This window comes from Mastigoproctus giganteus, chromosome 12 (genome assembly GCF_048544385.1).
Source record: "Mastigoproctus giganteus isolate SK-2022 chromosome 12, ASM4854438v1, whole genome shotgun sequence".
In the NCBI taxonomy this organism is placed as follows: domain Eukaryota; kingdom Metazoa; phylum Arthropoda; class Arachnida; order Uropygi; family Thelyphonidae; genus Mastigoproctus; species Mastigoproctus giganteus.
The window spans coordinates 125,316,075-125,343,114 of record NC_143586.1 but is presented as its reverse complement, the minus strand read 5'-3'; the positions used below and the strand labels follow the sequence as shown (position 1 = coordinate 125,343,114).

Sequence of the window (27,040 nt, the reverse complement as noted above, 5' to 3'; positions counted from 1 at the left end):
TGTGTTAGAGAAGTTAATTATATATATAATAGAAAGGTGTCTTTCCTTTCTTGGCAGGAAGCTTACTTCTTTATTTAGGAAGAGCAAAAATAAATAACTTTATAAAAGAAAAGGTTTCAACAAACTCTCTAATCAGTCGCTTGGAAAAAAGACGCTTTCAAATCGCTTCGTATATCGCTATGATCACTCGCTTGGCACTCGGGGCCGTGGCATACGTACGCTTTGGCTCCATTTTGAGTATTTCTCTTCTCGCCTCTGAATAAGTGATTTTGTTCTCCACTTTATATTTCTGTATTTTTTCCCTTGCTTCCTAGTTCGCATATTTTGCAGAAAGCTGGGTGATTCCCTTTACAATTTGGGCAATGAGGAGTGGTAGCATTGCAATCGGATTGGTTGTGCTCCTTTGATTCGCAGTTAGGGCATATTGCCTCACCTCTACATGCAGTCTGAGAGTGTCCATATTTTTGGCACTTATAGCATCTGATTGGGTTTGGGATGTAGGGTCGGACACGGCAATGACAGATGCTGGTAAGATGGGAGAGCTAAAAGTGAGGATTATGCTCTTTGTTGGAACGAGAGTACCATCTTTACGAGTCATGATTCTCCTGGCTTGGATGAACCTCTGTTCTCGTAGCTCTTTGACTATTTCCTCCTCTGATACGGTTAATAGGTCCCATTCTGCAATTACTCCCTTAGAGGAATTTAGGGTAGCATTGGGAGTGACTTTTATTGGATGTCCGCCGAAAGTTGTCAGATTTAATAACTTGGTAGAATGCTGGGATTTCATGGTCTCTACCGGACGATCCCCAGACTGGAGTCGCCTTACTGATTTTGGTGAACTTGCGACAGCCTCTAAGCATTTTTGCACAAGGAATGGGGACAATTTACTCAAAGGCTGGTCTGATGTAGAGTGCAGTATGAGGAATGCTGATATTTCCTCTTGTGGACTTGTTTTCAATCTCTTGGGTTGGTAAAGTTATCATCAGTGTGTTTTGTCGCTAGTTTTGAGCTCGGAGGCTCTAAAGGTGGAAGCGTATTGTTATCCATCTTTGCTCCTTTCAGCCTTGGGAGAGTGGATTTCTTCTCCCAGGTTACCGACCCCGCCACGGGGAGGCATGTGCAGTGCCTCTAGCGTGACCAAAAGCTTGGTTTTGGTTTTGGTTTTATTGGCGCATTAGCTACTAGGGCTATAATGCGCCAAGACCAGGTCATTTGTAAAAAAATTTAAAAACTTTCAGTGACCGAATTAGTTAGGTCACTATGTCAAAAGATATAGCAAATATATAAAAGAGAAATGTAACACTTTTATATACGAGTAAAAATATTTATTGAATTTAAAAAGCTAAAAACAGCAGACACATTGTCATTGTCAGATAAAATCTGACTGAGTGTATATGGCTCAGTCAGATGGTGAAAAGCGGTACAACGGATATTACTAAAATCTGGGCATTCGATTAAAATGTAACGAATAGATAAAACGGTGCCACAGTGCTCGCACACAGGACAGTCATCTGCCCTCAGCAGAAATGAATGCGTAAGATGACTGTGTCCTATTCGGAGGCGAGCTAGAAGAACTTCCTCCTTACGATTCCTGCGCAGACTAGACTGCCACGGTTCAATTACAGGCTTTATACGATATAATTTATTCGCAATCTGTCTATTCCACGAATCCTGCCATTGGGAATGTACCTTTTGATGTACTATTTGCCTGTAGTCTGTATAGGGGACTAACAGACAGTGGTTATTATTGGGAACTGCTGATTTGGCTGCGGCGTCAGCCAAATCATTTCCCCTAATCCCAATGTGGCTGGGAATCCAGCAGAAGCGGATGTCATATTCGCGTTCATGGAGAACGTGAATCTTCTGCCGAATGCTAGACAGAACTGGATGAGGATTATATCTCACAGATATTAAAGCCTGTAACATGCTAAGAGAGTCAGAATATAAAATGAACCGTTGGTACTGGTATTTACTAATATGATCCAAGGCTAACTCTACAGCGTGCAGCTCTGCAGTAAATATGCTGCATTCAGAGGGAATCTGCTCTTATATAGTGCCGTCTGTAAAGACGGCAGCAGATCCCACATATGATTCCGACTTCGAACCGTCTGTGTAGACTGGCGCCAAGTCAGAATATTCAGTTCGGTGTGCTGAATGAAGCTGCAGGTAGACACATGATGGAGTGTCCGACTTTTCCCAGTTTCTAAGCGACAAGTCGCATGCCGGGACACGAGCATGCCAGGGTGGAAAGGGTTGCTTTGATGTTTGGGCAACCTTGTCTACCTTGATATTAAGTTCTTTGAGTAGCTCTTGGAAACGAATACCAAAAGGACGATTGGCAGTCTTACGAGTATTGTATAAATTTTCCCATCGTGGCTCAAAAACGAAGGGCCACGTAGGATGGTCTGGCAGGGATTTCAATTTTAAAGCATACTTTAAAGACAACTGCTTACGTCGAAGCGATAACGGTGGTTCGTTTGCTTCGACGTATAAGCTCTGGACAGGAGATGTTCGAAATGCTCCAGTAGCGATGCGTATAGCCTGATGGTGGACGGGGTCCAGCCACCGCAGGACACTGTCTCGGGCTGAGGAATATACCTGGGACCCATAATCTAGTTTGGATCGCACTAGTGCACGGTAAAGCCGAAGAATGGTACATCGGTCTGCTCCCCAAGATGTAGAGGAGAGCGAGCGGAGAATATTAAGTCCACGTGTGCACTTGGTGCGGAGTTGACGAATGTGATCCAAAAAAGTTAGTTTTTTATCGAATATGAGTCCCAAGAATTTTGTGTTTGCTGCTACTGGAATAGCATTTTGTCCGAGCCTTAATTCGGGTTCAGGATGAAGATTACGCTTGCGACAAAAGTGTACGCAAACGGTCTTCTCCGGCGAGAACCTGAAGCCATTTGCAAGTGCCCAGGAATTCAGACTATCAATGGCTTTCTGCAGTTGTCTTTCAATAACCCTCATGTTGCACGACTGGCAAAAAATGCTAAAGTCATCAACATAGAGGGCACTGTTTACAGTTGGAGGAAGTTGTTCTGTGATGGAATTTATTTTTATGGCAAAAAGCGTGACACTTAATACTGATCCTTGTGGTACTCCCTCCTCTTGGCTAAAGGAGCGAGAGAGTGAGGATCCCACACGAACTTGGAACGATCGATTGGCTAAAAAGTTTTGAATAAAAAAGGGCAGATGCCCTCTTAGGCCTAGGCTATGTAAGTCTTTTAAAATGCCAAATCTCCAAGTTGTGTCATACGCTTTCTCCATGTCGAAGAACACCGACACCAAGTGTTCGCGTTTTAGGAAAGCATCCCGGATGGATGCTTCCAATCTAATAAGATGGTCCAAAGTGGACCGGTTCCGTCGGAAGCCGCACTGGATGTTGGAGAGAAGGTCATTTGATTCTAAATACCATATTAAACGAGAATTGACCATTCTCTCCAGGATTTTGCACAAACAGCTAGTCAGAGCAATAGGACGATAATTGGTGGTGACTTTTGGATCCTTTCCTGGCTTAGGAAAGGCAAGAACGATTGCCTTTCGCCAGGAGTCCGGAAACTGCCCTTCAGTAAAGATTCTGTTATACAGAAGGAGCAGACAATCCATAGATTTTGGTGGAAGATTTTTAATCATTTCATAATGGATGCCATCTGGTCCAACGACACTTGCTTTGGAAAGAGCGAGGGCTCTTTCCAGTTCTCGAATAGTGAAATCCCCGTTGTAGGGATAAATACTCTTAGATGTAAAGTTAAGTGCCTGTTTTTCGATTTTATATTTCAGGACCAGGAACTCTGGGGAGTACGAGGATGTTGCGGAGATGTTAGAGAATGTTTCCCCAAGAGCATTGGCTATTGCAGTTGGATCTGCAATAGCGCATCCATTATAATCTAGGATTGAAGAAGGGTGGGATGTATATTTTCCCTTCATTTTCCGGATTTTATCCCAGACTACCTTAGAGTTGGTAGACTGGGTAATAGATGATGTAAAACGGATCCACGATTCCTTTTGACTCTGACGACGGATGTAACGTGCCTTGGCTCGTGCACGTTTAAAGGCTATAAGGTTGGTCGTGGTAGGATATCGGCGGAATATCCCCCACGCTTTGTTTTGAGCCTTTTTTGCTGCTGTGCATTGTGAATTCCACCAAGATTTGGGAAATGGTGGAAACCGGGCAGATGTTTTTGGAACTGTATTCGCAGCTGCTTGGACAATATTTTCTGTGGTGTACTTAACTGCATCATTGATAGGCTCTTGACTGACTGTACCAAGATCGAAATTTGCCTGATGTTGGAAGGCAGTCCAGTCAGCCTGATCAATCTTCCACCGTGGTAACCTGAAGGGAAGACAGGGTCTCCCACTGTGTAACAAGGTTATCACGGGGAAGTGATCGCTTCCGTATGGATTCTCCTCCACTTCCCAAGTGAGTGATGGGAGTAGAGAAGGGGAGCAGATAGAGAGATCAATGGCAGAAAAGGTACGGGTAGGCATGTGGAAGAAGGTGTTTGTTCCAGTATTTAGAAGGGAAAGGTCATTGTCATTGAGCATACGCTCTATGACCCGTCCCCTTCCGTTGATGTTAGCACTACCCCACAGGGTGTTATTTCCATTCATATCCCCGAGAAGTAAGAAAGGGGGCGGCAACTGCGTTAGAAGATCATCAAGGTCTGCCTGGGAGATGTCGGTCCCAGGTGGCAAATAGATAGAGCACACAGTTAATAAAAATCCCACCGTAAGGCGAATTGCAACAGCCTCTATGCTAGTTGTAATTAGTAAGGGCTGCACTGGGGTCTGGTTACCCACAAGGATAGCCACTCCTCCATGAGCAGGACCATCCGCACTTCTATCCTTACGAAAGATTGTGATGTTATGCATTGTGGGATCATCATTTGCCTTTAGATAAGTCTCCTGCAAGCAAAAGCAAACTGGCTCGTGCTTTTTCAGGAGGGCCTTGATGTCATCAGTATTTCGCCGGAATCCACGACAATTCCATTGTAGGAATTTAGCCATTATTTTGGCTTGGTGGGTCCATCAGGCGGCTTCCGAGGTGCTGAGGGCTTAATTTTGTCAGACTTGGATTTATCTTTCCTCGGGAAGTATGGACGCTGTCCTGTGTCCATTTCTTCCTCCGCAAAGAGTTCCAAGACTGACTCATCATGTACCTCCTTGGTCGTGACATCCATTATTTCTTGCCCTGAAGTGGGCAGTTCACTTTTCTGTGATGTTAATTTAGTGCTCCCTGTTGTTAATGCTGGAGCATTGGGAGGTACCGATATTGGAGTGGCAGCTGATTGCGATTTTTGGGTGGGCTTTAGTGAACTCAATAAATAGCGGGCGATGGGAGTAAAAGAGTCCCTTGGGGGAACAATCATATCAGTTTGGGTCCCAATCGTAATTTTACCAGAAACTTTCTGGGCGTACGAAGGCTTCCCGCTATTTACTGATTGGATGCGTTTTCTGGCCTCTGGGTAGGATATGTTCAGCTCCGTTTTTAATTTTTGAATTTCCTTTTCATCCTTCCACCGCTGGCATGCTCGAGAGTATGCAGGGTGCTCTCCTTGGCAGTTAGTACAATTCGGCTTAGGAGCTATACATTCCTTGCTCTCGTGATCTTTAGCACCACATCGAGCACAGGCAGGGTTACCACGACAAGCTGTTTGTGAGTGGCCGTACTTCTGACATTTAAAACACCTCAGTGGGTTGGGAACGTAAATCCTCACTGGGCAGTTTAAGTAACCTGCCTTGACGGAACTTGGAGGCCGTGGGGTGTTGAATGTTAGGATGAGAACACGGGTAGGGACACGATTCCCATCCTTACGCATAGATATTCGCTTAACAGCTGTCACTCCTTGCTCTTTCAATTCAGAGCAGATCTCTTCTTCAGAAACGTGAAGAAGATCCCACTCTGATATGACACCTCGTGACGAGTTCAGAGTTTTATGAGGGGTTACGATAATGGGTATTCCCCCTAAAGATGTGGAATTCAAAATGTTTTCAGCATGCTTTGTATTTGATGCTTCGACTAAAATATCTCCAGAACGCAGCCGTTTTACAGATTTAGGTGAACCTGCCATCCCTTCTAATCCTTTCTGGATAAAGAAAGGTGACATTTTCCCAACTGACTGCTCTCCGGTGGAATGGAGAATGAGGAAAAGCGGTGTCACAGATGGCGTTTTTTCCTCAGTTCTGGCTCTTTTAGCAGAATTGGTGTCATTATCTTCTGATGATCGATTAGGTAGGGGCCTTGTTGGGACCCCAGAAGAAGGATTTAAATTTCTCATGAGAGTAAAGAAAAAAATGTCTGATGCCTAAGTACCTCACCCACCACGGAGCCCTACGAGGGGGCGCCCACTCGTGAACTAGCAGGTACTGCGTACACGAATGGGACGCCGAGTTCGCTTAGAACACCATACCCACGTTACCAATAAGTCTTTATCCCGTCCCAGGACCAAAGGGAGGGAGACTTATTGGAACGCAGTTGACCCTAGCAGTATAGAACCACCCGCCGATTGATCCCAGTCGAGCCGGTCCGGGACCGCCCGTCTTGTCGAAGCAGGGGCCAAAGTGGTGTATTAAGGCTGGGCCCCTCAACCACCAGGATCCCCCTTTCCGCTTCCACGGGTCGCGGCGCACGGCTGCACACGCCGGATTCCAAAGATGTAACCCTGGAACCAAGGTATGGGCGTTAGATCCCAGTGATGCTAATCTGGACACCCAGCAGCATCACTGGGAGGTCCCCTCACCACGTACAGGTGCCCACGTTGAGGGGGACCAAAAGCGGTATAAAAGTTAGTATATTAGTTAAATGGAATAAAGAAAGGTGATTTGCCTTTCTGAAACATAGTTACAGATCGTAAGACTAAGTTTACTATTATTTAATGAAAACATAAGAAAACTTTTATAAATGAAGAAAACTGCAGCTTCGAGAAAAACGCTCTAGAAATCGCTGAGAATCGCTTGATCACTATAACTCTTGGCACCCGGGGCCTATTTCTGTTTAAAAACCATGTTGGGCGAGCATTGATAATTTTCTCCATAACTTTTCCCAGGCAACTTGTTGGAGCTATTTGTCCTGTTTAACCAGGAGATAACATTAATTTTTTATATATATTCAGGGTACAACGTGTATGGGACATTTTCATTCAATCTTTATTTATGCACATTCAACTCATTCATAATAGTACCCTGAATAAGACTATCACGCACTTTATGATTTTTTCCTCCTCCAGTTAAGCGGACTCGTTTCCCAACCAGCATATTACAGTGTTATGCACACATACATGGAAGCAAAACACCAAATTTACTCAGTGACTAATTTGAATACACACACACACACACACACACACACACACACACACACACACACACACACACACACACACACACACACACACACACACACATACCAAACACATACAAAAGGGGGTAAGCAGCAGCCATTATCAATCCACTGAAGGGTAAAAGAAGGCCCCTGAAAAAATTCATGTTGAGGGAAATGGACCAGAATCTGCCACGGACCATAATCAGCCACGGAGTGAAAAAAGCTTACTAAAGTTCCTCGCGTCATCGACGAGATTCGAACCCGAGCCTTTTCCACCCGGTGTGGAGGACGATGACGATACCACTGTGTTAACTCCACAGAGTCCAGTGTGAGTTTCATTCATTTCATTTTTTCATTTATTTACACACAAAATTTACGTACAATCCCAAGATAAATATATAATTAATTTCTATACAATTAATTTTATATATTCTCAAATATATCTATCCTAAGTGTGTGTGTGTGTGTGTGTGTATTCCGGTGTTGAGGTGGCTCCTAGGCAGATGCCCATCTTCACCTTTGTCCTCTGTGTCAACAAAAACTCAGTATAGCAAGCCTGAAAAAAGTTAATGTTTGGTGTGGTTATGTGTATTCTGTTTTTATCATCTGTATATGCTTTTTTTTTATTGCACAGATCCCGCACCCACCGGAGGTAGTGCAATACCGGTGGTTGACAGCAATCCTGCCCCCAGGTAGCCCATACCTGGGAGCCAGCAAAAAAATAAAAATAAAAATAAATAAATAAATAAAATAGAGATAATTGAATCATATGGGATCGTTTTATTTATTTTTTTTTTCTTTAAGTGTGGGTTTCATTCATTCATTCATTCATTTGTTAATTACACACAATGTACAGTCTCAAGATTATGTACATCAAAGTATATACATGATTTATGTACAAGATATATTTACATATAAATATATGCTCTGTACATATCATTAAACACTGTCTGTGTGTTCTTTAATCGGGGTAGCTCCCAGGCATAAACTCAACTCTACCTTGAGAACCTGTAAATACATAGTCTTTACAACGCAGTTCTGGAAAAGTATGTTGAATTACCTGGGTAGGATTTTACTGTAGCGCAATTCGCGCATGAAATCCCGCACCCACTGGAGGTAGTGCAATACCAGTGAGTGCAGATCGACCGTATTTAGCATTCATGGGCTTGAACCCAGGTCTACTCAAATAGCGGGTGCTACTGCACCCCCACCCTCACCCCGCCCCCTGACCTACGGAGGCCCTAGTTACGAAACACATATTCACCTACTCAAACTCACCCACGCACAATTACATGCACTCATATACTTACACAAATACATTCACTCACATTCATACATAGGATTATAAAGAACAAACAGATAAACGCATACAAAGAAAATAGTATGTTATTAAAAGCGAGGAGGTCTTCTTTAACGTCAATAGACCGAGGCACATAGAAGCTCTACTAGGAGAAAAAGCCGCTAACAGATAAACTACTTCATGCATTTTAATATCTTACGAAAAACAAGTACAACATGCAATTTGAAATAAACATTTCAATTTCATTGACTCACCGCTTTCAGACTTCGCATTCTTTGCGTGTTCCATCTTCATACAACTCACCTATACTTTGTCCAGAGAGCTTAAGTGTCTTGTTAGATATACGGAAACATCTAGAGGAGTTCCCACATAATCCAGTTGAGAAATTCACAGCCAAAATAAATAAAAAAAACATGTTTGCCTTGAATAAATAAGAATCTATGAAGAAGGATAAAACTTCAAATAATCATGAATGCGCAGTTCTCTGTACTGTGCCGTAAAAATAACTTTCAAGGATGATAAGGCCGTATCCCTTGAATGATGAAACAGTAAAGCTCAAATTAATTTGCGCAATTCTGCAGACTGTTCTCGTACTGGATGTATAAACAGCAGTAAAATAACAGCCACAACTTAAAACCGCAGTTAGAAAGCTGCCAAATCACTCAGCGGTCATCATTGACGATCGATTTGCTTTAGATATAAATAAAATGAAATAGCAGAATATAAAAATACAAATTGAAATCTTTGTGTATAAATTGACCTAGTGCAGAAAGTTAAAAAAGTTAGATATATTGTCTTTGTCACTTAAAATCTGAATTGAGCGTAAGGAGATCAGCCAGATTATTAAAATAGGTAAAAAAAAATAGACGTCGTGCTGCTCTAATAAATAATAAATAACAAACATATAAAATTATAGATATAAAATAATGTTATTAAAAGTCAGGAGCGCCATTGTCGAGTTCCATGTTCTGCTCTTTTTACCCTGCGGGGAGAATAGATCTTTCCCCCCAGAGTCTGTCCCAACTGGAGTAAGGGGGGCTTTGCCAACCAGTGACTAAGCGACAGGACATTCTCTAAAAATTTATTATTAATCGATGCAGTAAGCATCAAGTGGCTAATAAATTGGATTGTATTAGAATTCTACGTAATTCGTTGGTTGGAGGCATAGTTTGTCGCCGTCTGTATTTTGCAAATTATAGGAAAATGATCAGTGTTGTGAATGCTGTGTTAATACCGTCCACTCCAGGTTGTTTTGAGTTTAACGACACATAGGCTGCTAGGGCCTTATTGTGTCTTTCCACTCAAGGCTAAGATAAATACAACTATACTCCCTATAGTGGAGTTTGCTTCTCCTATATGGAACCCACACTATGCATACTTGATACAGCAAATAGAATCGCTCCAGATGAAATTTATCCACTATCTTTCCAGACGTAACCCCATGTTTTACCATAGAATCTTCTACCGGAATCTCTGTTCCTACTTCAAGCTTCAATCTCTGGAAACTCGGCGAACTGTTCTTGATTTAAAACTGTTGTACCACATCTTCGCTGGTTCAACCTACCTGCCGGATCTTCTATACCATATAGACCTTCACGCTCCAGCCGTGGCTACTAGACAAAAGACTACATTCCATATCGGTAATTCTAGATTAGAGATATCCAGGAACTCCTTCTTCAAAAGAACATTGGCACTCATGAACAAGTTTGACTTGGATATGGCTGTGAACAAGAAACAATTTCACAGAACTATTTGGAGTAGGTTGACCGATTGACGGATGAGTTCTGGGCTAAACATGTCCTTATTAATTCGTGTGTGTGTGTGTGTGTGTGATGATGTCTCCTGCAGCAAACTGCTTTCTGCGAGTTTACATAGCGCTGGACTTGACGTCATGAATATCTTTTTTATTTTTGTGAATTGGACTTTTCCAGTTTGAATTAACTTTCATTGTACAAAGTATATTATGTTTTGTACAACCTTTGCTCTGTTATACACTTTAACTGGGCTAATGCCTGTTGTGTATATTATATGTTAAAAATAAAATAAAATAAATGGACAGGTCCACAGCAGAGCTTGATCCTGTAGGCAGATGAATACATATATATGTACAACTACGTTCATCAATGTTAAATGATGGTTATCAACCTATCAACGAAATGAAGGTTTTTTTTTTTTTTTTTTGGTAGTTGTTGGCGCATCGGCTTCTGTGGCCATAATGCACCTCCCACGGTTTTTGCAGTACTTTGATCCAAGCCCGAGGCGGGATCCGAACCCGCGACCTTCGGATTGCCAGGTAGGCACTTTACCCACCTGGCTAGCCCAGTCGGCGCGAAATGAAGGTCACACGGTATCTGTAAGAACAGTTAGAAACAATTATATACAGGATGTCTCAAAAATATTGGTACAAACGTTTAGGGAGGTAGGTAACATCTAATTGTTTGTTTATTGTTTGTTTATTTAGATTTTATTGGCGCATTAGCATCTAAGGCTATAATGCGCCAAGACCAGGTAATATATAAAAATTTAAAAATTTATCCTTTCAGTGACCTAAGTAATTAGGTCACCATGTCCAGATATATAATAAAAGCTTATCAATAAAAGAAATAACAATAACGTATAAATTTTAAATACGTGTAAAAACCTTTATTGATTTAAAAAAGCTAAAAACAGCAGACACATTGTCATTGTCAGATAAAATCTGACTGAGTGTATACGGCTCAGTCAGATGGTTAAAAGCGGTAAAACGGATATTACTAAAATCTGGACAGTCAATTAAAAGGTGTCTGATAGTTAAAACTGTGCCACAGGACTCACACATAGGAGGGTCATCAGCCCTCAGCAAAAACGAATGAGTCAAATGGCTATGTCCTATGCGGGTCCGGGCAAGAACAACTTCCTCCTTACGATTCCTGCGCAGACTAGACTGCCACGGTTCAATTACAGGCTTTATACGATATAATTTATTCGCAGTCTGTCTATTCCACGAATCCTGCCATTGGGAGTGTATTTTCTCGTGTATTATTTGCCTGTAGTCTGTATAGGGGACTGACAGGCAGCGGATATTATTGGGAATTGCTGATTTGGCTGCGGTGTCAGCCAAATCATTTCCCCTAATCCAAACATGGCTAGGAATCCAGCAGAAGCGGATATCATATTCACGTTCACGGAGGAAGTGAATCTTCTGCTGAATGCTAGACAGAACTGGATGAGAATTAAATCTCACGGTTATTAAAGCCTGTAACACACTAAGAGAATCAGAATATAAAATGAACCGTTGGTATTGACATTTACTAATGTGATCCAAGGCTAACTCTACAGCGTGCAGCTCTGCAGTAAATATACTGCATTCAGAGGGAATCTGCTCCGATGTAGTGGTGTCTTTAAAGACAGCAGCAGATCCCACATATGATTCCGACTTCGAACCGTCTGTGTAAACTGGCACGAAGTCAGAATGTTCAGCTCGGTGTGCTGAATGAAGCTGCAGGTAGACCGATAATGGAGTGTCCGACTTTCCCCAGTTTTTAAGGGACAAGTCACATATTGGAATACGAGCATGCCAGGGTGGAAGGGGTTGCTTCGGTGTTTGGGCAACCTTGTCTACCTTGATATCAAGTTCTATGAGTAGCTCTTGGAGACGAATACCAAAAGGACGATTAGCAGTCTTACGGGTATTGTACAAATTTTCCCATCGTGGCTCAAAAACGAATGGCCACGTAGGATGGTCTGGCAGGGATTTCAGTTTAAAAGCGTAGTTTAGAGACAACTGCTTACGTCGAAGCGATAACGGTGGTTCGTTTGCTTCGACGTATAAACTCTGGACAGGAGATGTTCTATATGCTCCAGTAGCAATACGAAGAGCATGGTGATGGACAGGATCCAGCCATCGAAGGGCACTGTCTCTGGCTGAAGAATATACCTGGGACCCATAATCAAGTTTGGATCGCACAAGTGCACGGTAAAGCCGAAGAAGCGTGCATCGGTCCGCTCCCCAAGATGTAGAGGAGAGCGAGCGGAGAATATTAAGCCCGCGCGTGCACTTTGTGCGAAGTTGACGGATGTGGTGCAGAAAGGTCAACTTTTTATCAAATACGAGTCCCAAGAATTTTGGGTTCGCTGCTACTGGAATAGCATTTTGTCCAAGCATTAAATCAGGTTCAGGATGAAGATTACGCTTGCGACAAAAGTGTACGCAAACGGTCTTCTCCGGCGAGAACCTGAAGCCATTAGCAAGTGCCCAGGAATTCAGACTATCAATGGCTTTCTGCAGTTGTCTTTCAATAACCCTCATGTTGCATGACTGACAAAAAATGCTAAAGTCATCAACATAGAGGGCACTGTTTACAGTTGGAGGAAGTTGTTCTGTAATGGAATTTATTTTGATGGCGAAAAGCGTGACACTTAGTACTGATCCTTGTGGTACTCCCTCCTCTTGGCTGAAGGAACGAGAGAGTGAGGATCCCACACGAACTTGGAAAGATCGATTGGCTAAAAAGTTTTGAATAAACACGGGGAGATGCCCTCTAAGGCCTAGGCTGTGCAAATCTTTTAAGATGCCAAATCTCCATGTTGTGTCATACGCTTTCTCCATGTCAAAGAACACCGACACCAAGTGTTCATGTTTTAGGAAAGCATCCCGGATGGATGTTTCCAGTCTAATAAGATGGTCCAAAGTGGACCGGTTCCTTCGGAAGCCGCACTGGATGTTGGAGAGAAGGTCATTTGTTTCTAAATACCAGATTAAACGAGAATTCACCATTCTCTCCAGGATTTTGCACAAACAGCTAGTCAGAGCAATGGGACGATAATTTCTAGTGACTTTTGGATCCTTTCCTGGCTTAGCGAAGGCAAGAACGGTTGCCTTGCGCCAGGAATCCGGAAACTGCCCTTCGGTAAAGATTTTGTTATACAGAAAGAGCAGATAATCCATAGATTTTGGTGAAAGATGTTTAATCATATCATAATGGATGCCATCTGGTCCAACAGCACTTGCTTTGGAAAGAGTGAGGACTCTTTTCAGTTCATGTATAGTGAATTCCCTGTTGTAGGGACAGTCGCTCTTACACTTAAAATTAAGTGCCTGTTTTTCTATTTTTTGTTTCAGGACCAGGAACTCTGGGGAATAAGAAGATGTTGCACAGATTTTAGAGAATGTTTCCCCAAGAGATTTGGCTATTGCAGTTGGATCTGCAATAGCGCATCCATTATAATCTAGGATTGAAGAAGGGTGGGATGTATGTTTTCCCTTCATTTTCCGGATTTTATCCCAGACTACCTTAGAGTTGGTAGACTGGGTAATAGATGATGTAAAACGGATCCACGGTTCCCTTTGATTCTGATGGCGGATGTAGCGTGCTTTGGCTCGTGCACGTTTAAACGCTCTAAGGTTGTTCGTGGTAGGATATCGGCGGAATATCCCCCACGCTTTGTTTTGAGCCTTTTTTGCTGCTGTGCATTGGGAATTCCACCAAGGTTTGGGAAATGGTGGAAACCGGGCAGATGTTTTTGGAATAGCATTCGCAGCTGCTTGGACGATAATTTCTGTGATGTACTTTACTGCATCATTGATCGGCTCCTGACTGACGGTGCTGAGATCAAAATTTGCCTGATATTGGAAGGCAGACCAGTCAGACTGATCAAGCTTCCACCGTGGTAACCTGAAGGGAAGACATGGTCTCCCACTGTGTAACAAGGTTATCACGGGTAAGTGATCACTTCCGAATGGATTCTCCTCCACTTCCCAAGTGAGTGAAGGGAGTAGAGAAGGGGAGCAGATAGAGAGATCAATGGCAGTAAAAGTACGGGTAGGCATGTGGAAGAAGGTGTTTGTTCCAGTATTTAGAAGGGAAAGGTCATTGTCATTGAGCATACGCTCTATGACTCGTCCCCTTCCGTTGATGTTAGCACTACCCCACAGGGTGTTATGTCCGTTAAAATCCCCGAGAATTAAGAAAGGGGGAGGCAACTGCGTTACAAGATCATCAAGGTCTTTCTGGGAGATGTCAGTCCCAGGTGGCAAATAAATAGAGCAGACCGTTATTAAAAATCCCACTGTAAGGCGAATTGCAACAGCCTCTATGCTGGTTGTAATTAGCAAGGGCTGAACTGGGGTCTGGTTTCCCACAAGGATAGCCACTCCTCCATGAGCAGGACCATCCGCAATTCTATCCTTACGAAACATTGTGATGGTATGCAGAGTGGGATCATCATTTGCCTTTAGATATGGCTCCTGCAAGCAAAAGCAAACTGGCTCGTGCTTTTGCAGGAGGGCCTTGATGTCATCTGTATTTCGCCGGAATCCACGACAATTCCATTGTAGGAATTTAGCCATTATTTTGGCTTGGTGGGTCCATCAGGCGGCTTCCGAGGTGCTGAGGGCTTACTTTTATCAGTCTTGGCTTTGTCTTTTTTGGGGAAGAATGGACGATGTCCCGTGTCCATTTCTTCCTCCGCAAAGAGTTTCAAGACTGATTCATCCTGTACCTCCTTGTTCTCTACATCCATTGTTTCTGGTATTACGGGTGACTCTTCAGAACGTTTTTGCTCTTTTTTACCACTTGGTTTTGGTAGTGGTGGAGCACTAGGAGGTACGGATATAGGAGTGGCAACTGATTGTGTTTTTTTGGTGGGCTTTTGTGAATTTAATAAATAGCGTGCAATCGGAGTGAATGACTCTTTCGGTGGTATAGTCATCTCAGTTTGAGTACCGATAGTGCACTTGGCAGAAACCTTCTGAGCATAGGAAGGTTTCCCGCTATGTATTGGTTCGATACGTTTTCTGGCCTCTGGGTAGGAGATATTCAGCTCTGTTTTCAGTTTTTGGATTTCTTTTTCATCCTTCCACCGCTGGCATGCTCGAGAATAGGCGGGGTGCTCTCCTTGGCAATTAATACAGATCGGTTTTGAAGCAGAACATTCCTTGCTCTCGTGGTCTTTCACACCACATCGAGCACAGGCAGGGTTACCACGACAAGATGTTTGTGAGTGGCCGTATTTTTGGCATCTAAAACACCTCAGTGGGTTTGGGATGTAAATCCTCACTGGGCAGTTTAGATAGCCTGACTTGATGGAACTTGGAGGCCTTGGGGTATTGAACGTGAGGATAAGAACTCGGGTAGGGACGAGATTCCCATCCTTTCGTATCGATATTCTTTTCACAGCTGTCACTCCTTGGTCTTTCAATTCAGAGCAGATCTCTTCTTCAGAAACATGAAGAAGGTCCCACTCTGATATAACACCACGTGAAGAATTCAGAGTTTTGTGGGGGGTTACGGTGATAGGTATTCCCCCTATGGATGTAGAGTTCAAGAGTTTTTCAGCTTGTTTTGTGCTGGAAGCTTCAACTAAAAGATCGCCAGAACGCAGTCGTTTAACGGATTTCGGTGAACCTGCCAACCCTTCTAATCCTTTCTGGATAAAGAAGGGTGACATCTTTCCAATTGACTGTTCTCCGATGGAATGGAGAATGAGGAAGAGCGGTGTCACTGATGGTGTTGGTGTATCCTCAGTTCTGGCTCTTTTTGCAGAGGTGTTTTCTTTTTCATCTTCTCGATTAGGTAGGGGACTTGTTGGGGCCCCAGAAGAAAGGGGATTTAAATTACTCATATGAGTAAAGAGAAAATGTCTGATGCCTAAGTACCTCACCCACCACGGAGCCCTACGAGGGGACGCCCACTCGTGAACTAGCAGGTACTGCGTACACGAATGGGACGCCGAGTTCGCTTAGAGCACCATACCCACGTTACCAATAAGTCGTTATCCCGTCCCAGGACCAAAGGGAGGGAGACTTATTGGAACGCAGTTGACCCTAGCAGTATAAAACCACCCGCCGATTGATCCCAGTCGGGCCGGTCCGGGACCACCCGTCTTGTCGAAGCAGGGGCCAAAGTGGTGTATTAAGGCTGGGCCCCTCAACCACCAGGATCCCCCTTTCCGCTTCCACGGGTCGCGGCGCACGGCTGCACACGCCGGATTCCAAAGATGTAACCCTGGAACCAAGGTATGGGCGTTAGATCCCAGTGATGCTAATCTGGAAACCCAGCAGAATCACTGGGAGGTCCCCTCACCATGTACAGGTGCCCACGTCGAGGGGAGGTAACATCTAAAGGAATGTGAATCGCATAGGAACCCATAACCGAAAACGTCAAGGGAAAGTAGTAGCAGAGGCACAAGAAGCAGAAATGACACAAGACAATAATTAGTGGCAAACATTTATTTGACCTAATATTAACAATGGAGTACAAGATGGATGCATTTAATGATGTTACAACAGATGCTCGAAGGCTCCACCATGAGACTCGATGCATGCGTGACACCGACGCATCATGGATTAGCAGACACGGTCGAACACACCTGGAGTTTATTTGACAGTAGCAGAAGCGCAGACGAGTCTCGCCACGAGATCCATTTACGTCTCCACAGGCGATTCATACACGATAGATTTGAGGGCCCCCCACAGAAAGAAATCAAGGCTCGATAAATCAGGTGAGCATGGGGGGCCAGGCAACGGGTTCACAACGGCCAATCCATCGACGCCCAAAAGGCCTGTTCAAATGGTCACGAACACACATTCCATAATGGGCAGCGCGCCGTCAGGTTGAAACGAAATGTTGCGTCTCACATTTGCTGGAACATCGTTAAGTAACCCTGGTAGAACTTGTTCAAGAAAGATCCGATATTTAGCGGAGTTCATGCGGGATGGTAACAGGAATGGGCCGACTAAGGAGTCACCGACCACACCTGCCCACACATTTATTGCCTAGCGATATGGTGCCGCATGGGGGCGCACACCGTGTGGATTGTCGTGAGCCCACACATGAGCGTAGTGCTGATTGAATAAGCCTTCCCGAGTGAAATAAGCCTCATCCGTAACCAAAATAGGCTGGAAAATTCAAGTCTTGAACACTTTCTTGGAAAAAACCACTGCACAAAAGCCACACGTGCACGATGATCTTTAGGGAGCAGTAACTGATCCCTTTGGAGATGAAAGGGGTGTAAGGAATCGTCGTGCCAGACACGCTGTACGCTGCAACGAGACACTCCTAAGGCAGAGGCAACGGCACGTGTGCTGGCAGTAGGATTATTCTGGACGGCACTCAACACACTTTCTTCCATGGCGGGAGTTCGCGTGGAACGTGGTCTGCCCGCACCACTCCTGTTACCTCTAAATGACCCATAATCGCAAAAATTTTGATGCACACGCGCAAACAAATGGTGGTCCGGTACATGTCTGTCTGTGAAGCGTTCACCATAAATTCGTTGAACCGCTCGTCCATTGCCCTCTGCTAATCTATATACTAGGTGCATGTCTGCCAGATCACAGTTCGCATATCGATGCATGCTCTTCGAGAGGCGACTACTGCTTGAATGAGTAAACCAGAAATTTTCCCTCTGCGAACTGATGAACAGCACCGTCTACCGAATTACAGTGACGTTTCCGGTTTTGGGTTCCTATGCTATTCACATTCCATTAGATGTTACCTATCTCCCCTAAACGTTTGGACCAATATTTTTGAGACACACTGTAGATGTATCTGTTTTAAAAAGCAGAAAAATTCCTGAAGATTTGCATCATTCCCTATGAGCTGGAGAAGTGTCAAAGGTTCTTGAAGACTTCTTAGGAAATTGAATGAGGTTTTTCTGGCTTGAATATAGAAGGTACATTCTGCGAGGAGGTATTTAATTGTGAGAAGAGAGTTACAGCGCGTACACTGCGGAGGATCATTTTCTGGAAGAAGGAAAAGATGGGTGAGCTGACTATGATAGATTCTTGCTCTGGTTAAGATGACTTTTTCCTTTCTGTTTACAGGGAAACTGGAAGCCCATAAATATGGTTCAGATTTTATTTTAAGGAGCTTGTTATGCAGTTGGGCTTGGGATAGAAGCTGTTGTTGTTGATGGGGTTTTAAGTGCAATGTCTACTTAGGCCATATTGCACTTAGAAAGGTGGTTCATACTGCCTGTGTTCGTTCATGTAGAAGTAGTTAGAAACGGTATACAGTCCTATTCGTTTTTGGTTTGGTTTGGATTTTATTGGCGCATTAGCAACTAAGGCTATAATGCGCCAAGTCAAAAGGATGTAGAATATAAAACTATAATATTAAAGTTATTTGTATATTATTGTAAAATAATATACGATATAAAACGTTCATATAGCATAAAACGATAAAAATATTTTATATAGAATTATTTAGATTAATAAGTTGTAAAAACTTAAAAATAGCTGACACGTTGTCATTGTCCGATAAAACCTGTCTGAGTGTATAAGGTTCAGAAAGATGGCTAAAACATAAACGGCGGTCATTATAAAAGGACGGACATTCAATTAAAATATGACGAACTCTTAAAATGGTGTCACAATTTCTGCACATAGGACGATCGTCTGCCCTCAGCAAATAGCAGTGTGTCAAGTGACAATGTCCTATGCGGAGTCGAGATAGAACAACTTCCTCTTTTCGGTTCCTGCGCAGACTAGACTGCCAATGTTCAATTACAGGCTTAATCTCATATAACTTGTTTGTAATCTGTCTATGCCATGAGTGTTGCCATTGGGATACCAATTGCAGAAGTAGATCCTGTAGATAGGTGAATACAAGTGGGAGATCCAGAATTTAGTATAGTTAGGTTGTTATTATTCATGAATGTTTCTATTAATTTGCCTCTTGTGTCAATCGCAGGCGACTCCCGTAATGGATGGTGGCCATTGAAGTCACCAAAAAGGCAGATTGGAGATGGTAGTTGCATAACCAAATTATCAAGTTCTGTATTTGACAATGGTTGAGAAGGGGATATATATATAGAAGTTAGGGTAATTGATATACCGATTGAAATACGTGCTGCCACAGCTTCTAGACTAGTTTGTAATTGAATTTGCCTGGACGGTATGTTTGATTTTATAAGCACAGCTACTCCTCCGCGAGCAGGAGACTCCGAAATCCTGTCTTTTCTATATATTGTATAGTTTGTAAATTTTGGTGAAGCTTGAGATGATAAGAACGTTTCTTGTAGACATACTCCTATCGGATTATATTTAATCTGTAAATATTTTATGTCGTCAGAATTGCTTCTTAGTCCTCTGCAGTTCCACTGTATGATATTAGACATTATTTGAGTTTAGTTGTGGTCGATTGTTCTGACTGTTTTTTAGAAGTGGAGCATTTCGATCTGTCTTGCTTTATTTTATCTTTTTTCGGGAAATAGGGGCGAACAGAATCCATGGTGTCATTTGCATGGAGTTCCAAAATCGGCTCCCCATTATCTAAACGGTCATCTACTTCCATACTGTTGGTGGGAGTTTCCATTTGTTTTGAACATGTGTCAGATTTCCTTTGCTCTGTGTCATATGGGACCGGTTCAGTATCACTAGGGATACTGATTGGGGTGTTTGTAGCTTTGCTAGTTTTATTTTGAGGATTTTCCTTTTTTGAATTTGCAAGAGTAGATTTAAGTCAATTAGCCATTGAGGTATTAGGCGGAATTGATACATCTGTTTGTGCTCCAGTAGATATATAGTTTCTAGTACGAACAGCGTAGGATCGACTGCTAGGCATGCTCAACATAACTTGCCTACGTGCCTCAGGAAATGTAAGATTTCTAAAAGGCAGGGTGATTTCCCTTGCAGTTTGGACATGCAGCGGTTGCGGCCGAGCAATCAGCTTGAGTATGTTCTTTAGCTCCGCAGATGGGACAAATGGAGTCACCTCTACATGCCTGCTGTGAATGACCATATTTCTGGCATTTGAAGCAACGAACAGGATTCGGAATATATGGTCTAATACGACAATTCAAATAGCCAGCTTTGATTGAGGATGGTAAGTCTGGAGTACTGAATGTTAAAATGATGGTTCTAGTTGGAGTTAGATTCCCATCTTTTTTACTCATAATTCTTTTTACACTTGTTACTTTTTGACTACTAAGTTCTTGGAGTAGTTCTTCTTCGGAGATTGTAATTAGGTCCCACTCACTGATCACACCTCTTGATGAATTTAAGGTTCTGTGGGGAGTAACTGACACTGTCAGCCCCCCAAATGATGTTGTATTTAACAGCCGCTCAGAATGTTTTGAGGTGGCTGTTTCGATCAGGAGGTCTCCAGATTGTAGTCGCTTCACCATTTTTGGTGACCCTGCAATAGACTCTAAACACTTTTGTATCAAGAATGGTGATAACTTGCCTACAGGTTGGGCAGATAACGAATGTACCACCAAGAAATTCGGTATCTCATTTGGACATTTTGCTTCCGTTCCAAGCCTTTTTGGGTGAACGCAGTCATGGTCAATGTCGGGAGTCTCTTGGCTTGAGCTCAATGGCTCTAAAGGAGGATAACTATTTGTATCCATGTTAGCTCCTTTTGGCCCTGGGGGTTTACCTTTACCACCCAGATTACCGGCCCCGCCACGGGGAGGCAGGAGCAGTGCCGCTTGTGGCCAAGCGTAGAGGTTAATAAAATTAGTAGTAGTACTAAATTAAAGAAAAAGGTTCTTTCCTTCTTCTGGGCTCACTTCTTAGTGTTTTTAAGAAAATGAAGCTACTTAACAAAAAGGTTTAATAAGTAAGTGAGAAAACAAAATAGAACCTAGTCACTTACTAGAAAACGCTCTTTAAACGCACGAGAATCGCTTGGCCACGGAAACGCTTGGCACCCGGTGCCAGGTCCGGTGGGCAGCGTAGAGTTGGTGGTAGACAGAAGATGGAGTTATGGACTTACCCCAATTTTTAAGGGAGAAGTCGCATGATGGAATGCGAGCATGCCAGGATGGAATTGATTGCCTTGGTGACTGGGCAACATTGTCTAACATGATGTCGAGCTCTCTGAGCAGCTCTTGGACACGGATACCAAAAGGCCGATTGGCAGTCTGACGAGCGTTATATAAGTTTTCCCATTGTGGCTTGAAAACAGACGTCCACGTAGGGTTGTCTGGCAGGGATTTTAAATTAACAGTATATTGTAAAGACAATTGCTTTTGTCGCAATGACAGTGGTAGTTCACATGCTTCAACATATAAACTCTGGACAGGGGATGTTCTAAATGCTCCAGTAGCAATACGGATGGCTTGGTGGTGAACTGGGTCCAGCCACCTAAGTACGCTATTTCTAGCCGATGTGTACTCTTGGGACCCATAGTCTAGTTTAGACCGAATGAGTGCACGATAGAAGCTGAGCAAAGGGGAGCGGTCTGCTCCTCATTTATTGGAGGAAATAGAGCGTAGGAGATTCAACCCTGTTGTGCACTTTGTCGCAGTTGACGAATATAAGGTAAAAATGTCAACTTCTTGTCGAAAATGAGCCCCAAGAATTTTGTTTCGGGTGTTACTGGAATGATGTCTTGTCCGAGTTTAAGTTCTGGTTCAGGCTGAAGGTTCCGTTTGCGACAAAAGTGTACGCAGACAGTCTTCTGTGGCGAGAACCTAAAACCATTAGTCACTGCTCAAGAGTTGACGTGATCTATGGCATGCTGCAATTGTCTTTCAATGACCCTCATATTGCATGACTGCAAAAAGATGCTAAAGTCATCTACAAAGAGGGCACTGTTTACGGTAGGAGGAAGTTGTTCGGTTATAGAGTTAACTTTGATTGCAAAAAGCGTAACACTTAAAACTGATCCTTGTGGAACTCCCTCTTCTTGGCAGAATGGCCGGGAGAGGGTGGATCCTACACGAACTTGGAAAGACCGGTCTGTAAGGAAGTTTTTGATAAAGAGGGCAATGTGTCCTCTAAGACCAAAGTTATATATGTCTTTTAAAATTCCATATCTCCAAGCCGTGTCGTACGCTCTTTCCATATCAAAGAAAACTGACACCTGGTGCTCACGTTTTGGGAAAGCATCATGTATAGATGTTTCCAAGCGGATTAAATGGTCAAGTGTTGACCTGTTCCTTCGGAAGCCACACTGTATCCTGGAAAGGAGGTCGTTAGCTTCTAAATACCACAAAAGACGAGCATTGACCATTCTTTCCAGGATCTTGCACAAGCAGCTCGTCAGAGCGATAGGACGGTAATGTTTTGGTATTTTTGGATCCTTTCCTGGTTTCGGAAAGGGAAGGATAATTGCCACATGCCATGAGTCCGGAAATGTCTCTTCAATATAGATTCTATTATAGAGACGGAGCAAACGATCCATGGATTCCGATGAAAGGTGTTTATTCATCTCATAATGGATGTCGTCTGGCCCAACAGCACTCGCCTTGGAGAGTAAGAGTGCTGCTTTAAGCTCCCACTGTGTAAAGGGCTGATTGTATTCCTCGCGATTGTTAGAGGACAGCTTCAGGTGATGTTTTTCTGCTCTTTGTTTGTGTGCGAGGAACTCTGGGGGGTAAGCTGTTTCTGAAGACACTTTAGCAAATGTCTCCCCGAGAGTATTTGCAATTGCAGTTAGATCTGCAATTGTACATCCATTATGTTCCAGGATCGACGAAGGATGTGAGGTGTATTTGCCCTTCATTTTCCGAACTTTGTCCCAGATGGCTTTGGGATTGGCGGCCCGTGTAAGGGAAGATGAAAATTTGATCCAAGATTCCTTTTGGCTCTGACGTCTAATGTACCGTGCTTTGGCACGTGCACGTTTGAAGGCTATTAAATTATCTGTGGTGGGGTAACGACGAAATATTCCCCATGCTTTGTGCTTTGTTTTGAGCCTTCCTAGCTGCTGTGCATTCTCCATTCCACCATGGTTTTGGAAAACGTGGAAAGCGGGAAGATGTCCTGGAAATTGCAACTGCTGCTGCCTGGACTATACTTTGTGTGATGTGTTTTACTGCCTCATTAATTGGCTCCTGGCCGACTATAGTGGTATTAAACGTTGCCAGATGACGAAAGGCATTCCAGTCGGCATGATCGATCTTCCAGCGTGGTATCCTCGACTGGTGACATTGTCTCCCATTTGAAATGGTGGATAACACGAGGAAGTGATCACTACCATAAAGGTTATCTTCAACCTCCCATGTACTCAGAGGCAGGAGGGAAGAGGAGCAGATGGAAAGATCAATGGCAGTAAATGTGCAGGTAGCCGTGTGTAAAAAGGTGTTAGATCCCACATTTAGAAGGGCCAGATCATTGTTTTCAAGCAATCGCTCGATAATCCGACCTCTTCTGTTGATGTCAGAACTATCCCACAGCGGATTATGTCCATTAAAATCCCCTAATAATAGGAAAGGGGGTGGCAGTTGCTTAATGAGATCATCAAGATCTGCCTGGGCGGTGTCGTTCCCAGGTGGCAAATAAATGGAGCAAACAGTTAATAGGAACCCAACTGTAAGACGAATTGTTACAGCCTCTAGATTAGTGGTAAGAATCACAGCTTGAAAGGGATTGTGGTTACCCACAAGGATAGAAACTCCTCCGTGGGCAGGTCCATCCCCAGCTCTGTCTCTGCGAATAACTGAGCAGTTACGTAAGTAAGGGTCTTCATTTGCCTTTAAATACGTCTCCTGTAAGCAAAAGCAAGTTGGTTCATGCTTACTCAGGAGGGCCTTGATGTCATCTCTATTTCTACGAAATCCACGGTAATTCCATTCGAGAAATTTAAATGTACCCATTATTTCGATTTACTGGGTCCGTCTGGTGGCTTCTGAAGGGCTGAGGGCTTCATTTTCTCAGTCCTGGGTTTATCTCTCTTTGGAAAGACTGGACGTTGGCCTGTATCCATTTCTTCTTCATCGTCTTTCGCAAAGAGTTCCAGGACGGAGTCGTCCTGTACCTCCTTATCTACGACATCCCTTGTCTCTCAAGAAGGCGAAGATCAGCTGGTTTTACTATACTAGGTTTAATTTTGTAGAGGTTTTCTAATGGTGCATTAAATAAGTATGACTGAATTGGATGCGACGAACAACTTTGTATTTTGACTGCACACATCAGTAGCAGGGTTTTCCTACGTAGACTTAACGGGGGCTCATGAGCGTCAGTGTAGAGGCTATGTGCTCGTGATGTTCTGAAAGCCCCAAGTGCAATCCTCAAGGCACTGTGCTGAACTGGATCAAGCCAGCGCAAAACACTTGCTCTGGCAGAATCATAGACAGGAGAACCATAATCGAGACGGGATCGGATTAATGCCCTGCATAGTCGAAGTAAGGAGGTAAGATCTGCACCCCATGTTAGGGCGGATAAACTTCTGAGTATATTTAACTTTTTTAAACAGGAAGTACGTACATTTTTAATTTTGTCTAAGAAATTTAATTTGTTGTCAAGGTTTAATCCTAGGAATCTGATGTTACTAGTGACTGGGATGGAGACGTTGGAAATTTGGAGTTCATGATCCAGATGGAGTTTGCGTTTTCGACAAAAATGGATAGCAACTGTTTTCTGTTGTGAGAGTCTGTTTGTTTGTTTGGGTTTTATTGGCGCATCAGCAACTGAGGCTATAATGCGCCAAATACCGGTCCTTTTATAAAAAGTTAAAACATTCAGTGACCTAAATAGTTAGGCCACCATGTCCAGATATATAATAATAGGTATATAAAAAATAAACCAATAAAGAGATAACAATAACATAAATTTTAAATACAATTAAAAACTTTTATTGATTTAAAATAGTTAAAAACAGCAGACACGTTGTCATTGTCAGATAAAATCTGACTGAGTGTATAAGGTTCAGTCAAATGATTAAAAGCGGTAAAACGGGTACTGCTAAAATCTGGACAGTCAATTAAAAGGTGTCTAATCGTTATAATTGTGCCACAGGACACACACATAGGAGGGTCATCAGCCCTCAGCAGAAACGAATGAGTTAAATGACTGTGTCCTATGCGGGTCCGGGCAAGAACAACTTCCTCCTTACGATTCCTGCGCAGACTAGACTGCCACGGTTCAATTACAGGCTTTATATGATATAATTTATTCGCAGTCTGTCTATTCCACGAATCCTGCCATTGGGAGTGTATCTTCTCGTGTATTATTTGCCTGTAGTCTGTATAGGGGACTGACAGGCAACAGTTATTATTGGGAATTGCTGATTTGGCTGCGGTGTCAGCCAAATCATTTCCCCTAATCCCAATGTGGCTGGGAATCCAGCAGAAGCGGTTATCATTTTCACGTCCACAGAGGAAGTGAATCTTCTGCTAAATACTAGACAGAACTGGATGAGGATTATATCTGACAGATATTAAAGCCTGTCACATGCTAAGAGAGTCGGAATATAAAATGAACCGTTATTATTGGCATTTACTTATGTGATCCAAGGCTAACTCAATTGCGTGCAGCTCTGCAGTAAATATGCTACATTCAGAGGGAATCTGCTCCGATGTAGTGCTGTTTGTAAAGACAGCAGCAGATCCCACATATGATTCTGACTTCGAACCGTCTGTGTAATCTGGCGCGAAGTCAGAATGTTCAGCTCGGTGTGCTGAATGAAGCTGCAGGTAGACAGATGATGGAGTGTCCGACTTTCCCCAATTCCGAAGGGACAAATCACATTTCGGGACATGAACATGCCAGGGTGGAAGTGGTTGCTTAGGTGTTTGGGCAACCTTGTCTACCTTGATATTAAGTTCTTTGAGTAGCTCTTGGAGACGAATACCAAAAGGACGATTGGCAGTCTTACGGGTATTGTACAAATTTTCCCATCGTGGCTTAAAAACGGATAGCCACGTAGGGTGGTCTGGCAGGGATTTCAGTTTTAAAGCGTACTGTAGAGACAACTGCTTACGTCGAAGCGTTAACGGTGGTTCGTTTGCTTCGACGTATAAACTCTGGACAGGAGATGTGCGATATGCTCCAGTAGCGATACGGAGGGCCTGATGATGGACAGGGTCCAGCCATCGAAGGACACTGTCTCTGGCTGAGGAATATACCTGGGACCCATAAACTAATTTGGATCGCACAAGTGCACGGTATAGCCGTAGAAGGGTGCATCGGTCTGCTCTCCAAGATGTAGAGCAGAGCGAGCGGAGAATATTAAGCCCTCGTGTGCACTTTGTGCGGAGTTGACGGATGTGATCCAAAAAGGTCAGTTTTTTATCGAATATGAGTCCCAAGAATTTTGTGTCTGCTGCTTCTAGAATAGCATCTTGTCCGAGCCTTAATTCAGGTTCAGGATGAAGATTACGCTTACGACAAAAATGTACGCAAATGGTCTTCTCCGGCGAGAACCTGAAGCCATTAGCAAGTGCCCAGGAATTAAGGCGATCAATGGCTTTCTGCAGTTGTCTTTCAATAACCCTCAAGTTGCATGACTGACAAAATATGCTGAAGTCATCAACATAGAGGGCACTGTTTACAGTTGGAGGAAGTTGCTCTGTGATGGAATTTATTTTGATGGCGAAAAGCGTGACACTTAAAACTGATCCTTGTGGAACTCCCTCCTCTTGGCTAAAGGAATGAGAGAGTGAGGATCCCACACGAACTTGGAAAGATCGATTGGCTAAAAAGTTTCTAATAAAAATGGGGAGTTGCCCCCTAAGATCAAGGCTATGCAAATCTTTTAAAATGCCAA

General features: G+C 43.3%; 1 protein-coding gene across 1 annotated transcript in view; it reads right to left on the bottom strand.

Moving 5' to 3' along the window:
• The window catches only part of LOC150077395 (DNA damage-regulated autophagy modulator protein 1-like), a 61,610-nt gene extending 52,636 nt beyond the window's left edge, over positions 1–8,974 (bottom strand). Inside the window, exon 1 of the mRNA XM_090386873.1 lies at positions 8,876–8,974. Coding sequence (XP_090242999.1) covers positions 8,876–8,915 — 40 coding nt within the window. The 5' untranslated portion in view covers positions 8,916–8,974. The remainder of the gene's footprint in view (positions 1–8,875) is intronic.
• Positions 8,975–27,040: the final 18,066 nt, after the last annotated feature.